At 37.6% G+C, this 7,840-nt stretch overlaps 1 protein-coding gene across 1 annotated transcript in view; it reads right to left on the bottom strand.

Moving 5' to 3' along the window:
* Positions 1-872: 872 nt before the first annotated feature.
* The window catches only part of LOC106519539 (protein FAM133), a gene marked incomplete at both ends in the record, with an annotated part of 8,709 nt that continues 1,741 nt past the window's right edge, over positions 873-7,840 (bottom strand). The window contains 10 exon segments of the mRNA XM_014011257.1: positions 873-988; positions 1,067-1,118; positions 1,195-1,241; positions 2,067-2,124; positions 2,804-2,923; positions 4,827-4,948; positions 5,025-5,118; positions 5,282-5,371; positions 5,461-5,513; positions 6,908-6,995. Of these exon segments, the coding sequence (XP_013866711.1) occupies positions 873-988; positions 1,067-1,118; positions 1,195-1,241; positions 2,067-2,124; positions 2,804-2,923; positions 4,827-4,948; positions 5,025-5,118; positions 5,282-5,371; positions 5,461-5,513; positions 6,908-6,995 (840 nt within the window).

Raw genomic sequence — 7,840 nt, 5'->3', positions numbered from 1 at the left:
TGGAACAAATTAAAGCCAATAAAGTTTTAATTCAAAAACCACTACGAGCTCGAGAAGCTAAAAGGAAAAGAAACAAGCAGGACGATTATAAAAACTAAAACCTTAGCTTTCTTCTTCTTTTTCTTTTTCTTCTTCTTCTTCTTCTTTTCATCCTCACTATCAGAGGAAGATGAAGAAGAGGAAGAGGAGGAGCTGGAGTCCTGTGGAACAAATTAAAGCCAATAAAGTTTTAATTCAAAAACCACTACGAGCTCGAGAAGCTAAAAGGAAAAGAAACAAGCAGGACGATTATAAAAACTAAAACCTTAGCTTTCTTCTTCTTTTTCTTTTTCTTCTTCTTCTTCTTCTTTTCATCCTCACTGTCAGAAGAAGATGAGGAGGAAGAGGAGGAGCTGGAATCCTGTGGACCAGTTTGATATCAGTAAAATCTAACAAATGACACTACAGTCCGAACAAACTAAGAATAAAAGAGGAATGGGGATTTTGATAACATATCCTTACCTTCTTCTTTTCATCTTCACTATCAGAAGAGGAAGAAGATGAGCTTGAATCCTGTAAAAGAAAAGAAAAAAACAAGAAGAATGCAGAAATGCAACAATAAGCACATGGACTCAAAATTTGAACATATAGATGGGTCAAGACACAAACCTTCTCTTTTCTCTTCTTCTCTTTCTTTTTCTTCTTCCCCTCGTCTTCGCTGTCAGATGAAGAAGAGGAGGAGCTGGAGGAATCCTGTGGACCAATAAAATAAGAGTTTACATGAACTAAACAGCAACACTCCAAATGACTGAGAGGTTTTTGAAATTCCGTTATAATCCCAGAAAATATGGCAAGTTCTGTCAATGTTCTGTTTTTTTTTTTTTCAAAATTACCTTCTTCTTTTTCTTCTTCTTCAGCTTCTTCTTCTTCTCCTTCTCCTTGTGTCCTCCCTCATCATCACTCAGCTGATCATCTTCAATACGATCAGGAAAAGCCTCCACTGTCCCTGCTGAACAGGAAACATCAGCACAATCTGAAAAAATCCCAATCCAGTCCCCGTCTAAACTTTTCAGGAGCAGACCAGCACCTGCCACCGTGGAGGAAACTGTCCCCTCTTCTGCAGCCTGGCTCTCTGTGGCCTGTGAAGACAAAGCATGTTCAGGGTTTTCTGGTTTTGATGCACGCAGCATGCGCAGGAGTGGGCATGCTAGTCACCTTCTTTTTCTCATCTCCATCAGCACTCGGCTCCCCAGCCTCTTCACCTGCAGGAAATATAGCAGCAGATCTCAAAAAGTGAAGACAGAGTCATGTTTACTCTAGTGAAGCATCATTTCTTCTTTCATCAACAGTTTTTAAACAACTGAAAATGTTAGGTCCTCTGGGCGAGTTCATCTTTGTTGAAACGTTTTTGTTTTGTCTCGTCTCTTCAGTCCTTTAATTCTCCAAAAGATGGAAGAAGTCAACAAAGAAGAACCCATCCAGAGAACATACACTGCAAAAACTGTCCATCTTACCAAGTTTTAAAATATTATATTCAGCAAAAGTCTTTTTGATCTTGTTTTGAGACTGATTTACTAAACAAGAACTGATTGTGTAAGAATAATAATCTGGTTTTCAGAATGTGTAAGATTACTTGTCTTGTTAGTGTGAAAATTTGACTCAAATTAAGTCAAAAATTTCTGCCAATGAAGTAAGACAATTTTACTTGGTAAGATTCTTAAAATACTTGACTTGACTCAGTTTTTTATTATTTCAATAATCTTACCAAGTAAAATTTTCTTACTCCACTGGCAGACATTTTTGACTGAATTTGAGTCAAATTTTCAGACTAACAAGACAAATAATCTTACACATTCTGAAAACAAGATTATTATTCTTACACAATCAGTTCTTGTTTAGTAAATCAGTCTCAAAACAAAATCAAAAATACTTTTTGGCTGGATACAAGATTTTAAAATTTGGTTAGGTGGTCATTTTTTGCAGTGTAACTTAAAAAATTGTACTGGATAATTGAGATGAGGACATCACATTTACACAGCTTTTCTCCTGTGTGTGTGCTGATGAATTAAGCTGCTGGAAACCCTTACCATACACATCGCATTCTTGGGCTTTCTTTGCAGTGGTGGTGGGTTCATGTGCTTTGGCCTGTCAATCATAGAGAATTTTTTATCAGAAACACAAGGTTGACGCCAAAATGTAACATGTGCCACTTGTCCACAATCTAAACTAAAAACTACCACTCAGTTCTTTGCTGTGCAACAAAATTTGGCAAGTGGCAGAAGTGTATAAAACCACCTGAAACTACAACCGGAGTTTATTTTCTTCACCCCACCCCTTTTTTTTGTGCTCTCAAAGGGACAAGTTTGAACATCCACAGATTTGAGTACTTAAGCTCCTGTGTGAAAATAACAACCCAAAAGTTGTGTAACCAAATGTGCAGTGAACATGTTGAGAGGAGCACCTTAAGTATGATGGATGGATGGATGGATGATTATTTATCAGACTGACATATTTCTCCCTTAAAATCACTATTTTACTCAAAGGCATTGTATTTACAGGATTTCAGATCAAGCAGTCATTTAATGCTATTTATTCATCATTTTTGAACATTAGTTCAATGACATTTATCACCAAACAGTTGAATAAGCTTGGCACACTCACACAGCCAAAACTTTCATATTACTAATAAAACTGTGTGGAATTTCAAAAGCATGTGCAACATTTGAGAGTTCAGTTTTTTATCTGCTAAAATGTGAAAATAAATCTTAGACTTCATTTGATGTTTCTGCACTTCTTTCTTTTCAAGAAACAAGAACAGACTTGCCTTTTTCTCATCCTTCTCCTTCTTCTTCTTCTCCTTCTTCTTCTTCTCCTTCTTCTTCTTCTCCTTCTTCTTCTTCTTCTTTTTCTCACTGTCTGAAGATGAGGATGAAGAGCTGGAGTCCTGCATCAGTCCAAAACAACCATCTTTATGCAAAACCAATGTGCCACTTGACCTGTATCCATGATTAGTTGTAACAATAGACTTTATTTAATAAACATATATTTTCACTGTAAAATAAAGACTGTAAAAATACTGTAGGATGTTCAGTTTTTATAATTTTTAAACTAAAAATTTAAAAATATATTACACGGACGGTGCCCTTTTATTTACACGCAAAGTATTGTGGGTAAATGATGACGTGGATAGGTCCTCGCTCAGTGTTGCCAGGTCCGCTTATTATAAGCGACTTTGGGCTTCTTTTTTCCTAAAGTTGCTTGTAAATTCTGTGAGTCGCGGGGGTTTTTTTGGGCTTATTTTTGAACGTGAGTTGCTTATTTTGGGCTTGTCTTTCTTTCTGATGCTTAACTCTGCTCCTGATGAAGCAGAACACAAGGAGTTTGTCCCTCCCCATTCCCCCGTTGCCTGGTTGTCGCTCCTGCCTGAGTTGAGTCGTCGGCACACTTCAAACACACACCAGAGTCAGACTCAGTCTGCAACTGAAATATATAGATGAGGACCTCAGTTTGGCTTGTTTGTCGTGCTAGCACTGAGCTAATACATATATGGCAATATAGTGTCGGCACTAGCATGAAGRCTAACAGGCTAATCTGAGGTTCTTCTTCCATGAAGCAGCTCTGTTGTCCTCCATCCATATTTTCAGTTCCAGGCTGAGTCATTTCTACCTTCTCCTCTCTGTCAACGCTCTCTGGTTTCATTTAAAAGAGTCGATCATCAGATATTGTCCAAGATTAACCTTCAGGGTGGATATAGCTCGCTCACACCGAGGACCTATCCACGTCATCATTTACCCAGAATGCTTTGTGTGTAAATAAAATGGCTCCGTCCATGTTAAAATATATTTTTAAAAATTTACAAAACTAAACAGCCTACAGTATTTTTACAGTCTTTATTTTACAGTTAAAACAAATGTTTGTCAAATAAAGTCTAATGTTAGAACTAATCAGAGATCCCTTTAACATAAAAGGTATCATATCATGCTTTTAAATCCTTCTTTTTCACGTCTAAATCATTCACTTATGGTCTATTTAAAATAAAACTGCAATGCTTTGGTCTTAATTCCTTGTTTTTGTTGCTCCACWGACTCCTTGCTTTTCTTGCTTTACCCCTGTTCTGAGTTGCGCCTCAGAGCAAGCTGTTTTGGTGCGGTCTCTTTAAATGCAAGTGAGATATTTCACACCCCGCCCCCTCCAGAGACATTCTTGATAAAAATCTGCTTCCATCTACCAGGATGATGAAGATGAAACGTGGCTGGACATTTCAGCAAGACAATGAGCCCAAACACAAAGTCAAGGAAACTCTCAGTTGGTTTCAGAGAAAGAAACTAAAGCTGCTGGAATGGCCCAGCCAATCACCTGACCTGAATCCAACAGAAAATCTATGGAAAGAACTAAAGATCAGAGTTCATAGAAGAGGTCCACGAAACCTTCAAGATTTGAAGACTGTTTGTGTGGAAGAATGGGCCAAAATCACACCTGAGCAATGCATGCCACTAGTTTCTCCATACAGGAGGCGTCTTGAAGCTGTCATTGACAACAAAGGCTTTTGTACAAAGTATTAGATAAATTTCAGTAAGTGTGTTCAATACTTTTTCCCTGTGCCATTCCACATTATTACAAATAACTTCATTTCTGGACATTTATGGTTTGATTTCTTTGTATGTATGGATCACTTGGGTGTTACCAACATCTGGTGAAAATTTCATGTCATTAGCACCTCTAGTAAAATATTTACTGAGAAAAATGGTGACGTGTTCAATACTTATTTTACCCGCTGTCTGTAGTTGCATCATCTTCCATACATTAAATTTAATTATCAGAAAGAAGTGACTTTGAACGTGTTGCACCTTTTTCTTATCTCTCTTTTTCTTCTTTTTCTTGTCCTTTTTTTTCTTCTTGTCATCATCACTGTCAGAAGATGAGGATGATGATGATGATGATGAAGAGGAGCTTTCAGAAGAACTAGAGTCCTGAGAAGAAAACATATAAATAAATTTAGATTTATGACAGAGCCAACAGGAAAAGTAATATTTTCTTGCACTATACCTTCTTCTTCTTCTTTTTCTTCTTCTTTTTTTTCTTCTTTTTCTTGTCATCCTCACTATCAGAAGAAGAAGAGGATGAGGAGGAGCTGGAGTCCTGTAAGGGGGAAACGGTAGTTTAAAAAGTTAAAATAATTATCAGATGAGGAGGAAGAGGATTTCCTTTATTACTAGAACAACATATTTAGTTTAGTGGTTTGTGAAATAATAAAAGTTCTTGTTGTAATCAGCAGGAAAACATGCTGCAAAGTCTTACACACCTTCYTTTTCTTCTTCTTCTTTTTGTCCTTTTTCTTCTTCTTTTTCTTCTTCTTCTTCTTCTCATCCTCCTCGTCTGATGAGCTCAGATCCTGAACACAACACGTGAAAAACATGTGATGGCTCAAGCACTACATTTGAACAAAGGAGAGGGCCTAACAACAAATCCTGAGTCTCTCACCGCTTCCACCTTCAGCCCATCTGCAATCTGCAGTCCCACCGGGCTGTCTGAAACTGCAAACGTCAAGCACAGGAAACTTTAACAATCAAAAAGCCCAGTCTGCAGAACTTAGGTCAGAAATGGAAAATTTACAAAMAATCAAAATCTTACTTATAGATAACGCTTTGAATAACCTCAGCTTAGAGAAAAGACATTTTTAAGTTCGACAAAACTGATGAGGTAGTTTGAGTACAGGAAAGGCCAAAGCAGACTTTTAAATAAACGTTAAAACTCCCATCTTAATTTGTTGCCTAATTGCTGTCAACTGCAAAGTGGTTCCTCTTGGACTGGTCGCAGACTGTCAGTCAGGGAAATCGTATTCCTAACGACAGCATGGGTTGGGAGATGGTTTAAATTTTTATTTATTTATTTTTGGTGGGGGGTATATCGTACAGGCTCTAAAAATCCGTGTCATTGCCCTTTACGTCTGTATACCTGCAAAATTGTAGGAAAATCCATACAACTTGTCATGTATGGTGTTAACGTCTAAACCTTTACACCGACATTAAAATAAAGGGGCGATATTACGTGCTTTCCAAGCCTATATTTCAATTTTATACTAAAATATAGTATCTATGTCACATTTTCAGCTTATGAAAGAGCTTTATATTTGTAAAAATCCCCAAAACAATTTACGTCTCATCTTGACAGTTTCTAAACGCTTTGAAATGGGTCTCTGTCTCTTTAAGAAAATCCAACCACTTTCAGTCACGCCCATTTCAACACGTAGCCAGCTGGAGTCGCGGAGTGGGCGGGCGGGCAGGTTCCGCCATAAGGACGCTCGGCTTAAAGACACGTCACAGAGGAGGAGCTTGTCCCAAAATGACACAACCAAGAGGCGTTTCTGGTACCAAAATGCGTTTCTAGTACCCACCTGTCGTTTTGCTCCTCAGCATGGCTGCCTAAATACGCTGCAGGATTTCCCAAACATGCATGATGAGTCAAAGCAAGGCTTTGGGCATGTTTTTATGAGAGTATAACATCATAACATGATATTAAACTCATAAAAGTTGATTTCACATAATTTTGCCCCTTTAAATGGTTATACCAGCAGAAATATTGAGTTCTTACAGGAAGTGATCCCAAATGGCTTCAGCTACATGTCGCTACTGCTGCGGCTATACACACAACTAAATAATTTATTACAGATAGCTGTATGCTACAAAACTGATGTGGGGTAAAGGCGTATGTAATAAGGTTTACATCATTTACTATAAAATTTTAGGGATGTTGGAGATTTTTTAGGATGACAGCAGTCCACTTTGATCTTAACTGTTAGCTCATCATTAGAAATATAAAGGAAAGGATTCTTAAACTGTTGATTCATCATTTTATAGAATTTTTAAGCTCTGTAGTTCTGCAGAATAATCAATAAAACAGTTTAAAGGGGGAAAGCGTGCACTCTCACCTTCATAAGGAATGATATTAGGGTCCCAGACATATATTCTGCCATACTTTACTTTCTTTATCTTCAACTTCTTCATCTTCTTTTCATCCTGCAGAAACATGTTAAATATGAATTATTTCCTACTTTGTGATTTAATAAGGGCAGTTATGGAGATTGGCTTTGTGTTGGCTGACTAAAAAAACCTGAATCCAGTTTAACAAACCCACAGTTAATTATTCCTCATCAGAGTCAGATCTGACTTTATCTGTTTGAGCAATAAACAGACAGAAACCTAACAGAATCACCTCTCTGCTGAGATTATAATGAATTAAAAAAGCAAAGTCAGGATTAGGATGAGGCAGCTTTTTGTTGCTGCATTGCAATAATCGTTTCCAGTCTCTGAGAAGAATCAACATGAAATGACGGTGATTTGGGATTGTGCACGTAAACCTGCACACAAACCCATAAATGCACCTGAGGTGTCCTGTGATATCGAGGTCACGATGGGTCTAAATAAAGCAACAGTCTATRACTTTATAGTCCTGACGTCTTTGACAATGTTGACAAAATCTTTGTCCCTGGGTGTGGTCCTCTCCTGTATGATAGTGCGAGCTGTCACGTCCACGAAATACGAACCTCTGCCTTTTTACCTCAGGTGAAATACGAGCCGCCTAACAAACAGCTAGTGTGTCCAATCAGAGATGAACAGATGTCAAGTGTGTGAGTCAGCCAGACTGTACTGGAATTTTCTTGAGTTTCTGGTTTTTCTGGAGGCTTATGATTTTACACACCTTTAACATATTAAGGCAACAGTTTATTGTTGTTGTTTTTTACAAGATTAGATGCTGACAAACTAAACAAAAAACAAATATTTCAGTTTTGTGCTCTATTTCATTCAGAGATACTTTCAATTACAAAACTGTCGACAAAGCTGAAACTAGAAACGTATAATAA

Source organism: Austrofundulus limnaeus, unplaced genomic scaffold, assembly GCF_001266775.1.
Source record: "Austrofundulus limnaeus strain Quisiro unplaced genomic scaffold, Austrofundulus_limnaeus-1.0 Scaffold79, whole genome shotgun sequence".
Classification (NCBI taxonomy): domain Eukaryota; kingdom Metazoa; phylum Chordata; class Actinopteri; order Cyprinodontiformes; family Rivulidae; genus Austrofundulus; species Austrofundulus limnaeus.
Note: the sequence above shows the minus strand (reverse complement) of the source record. Positions and strands in the feature narration are given on the sequence as shown.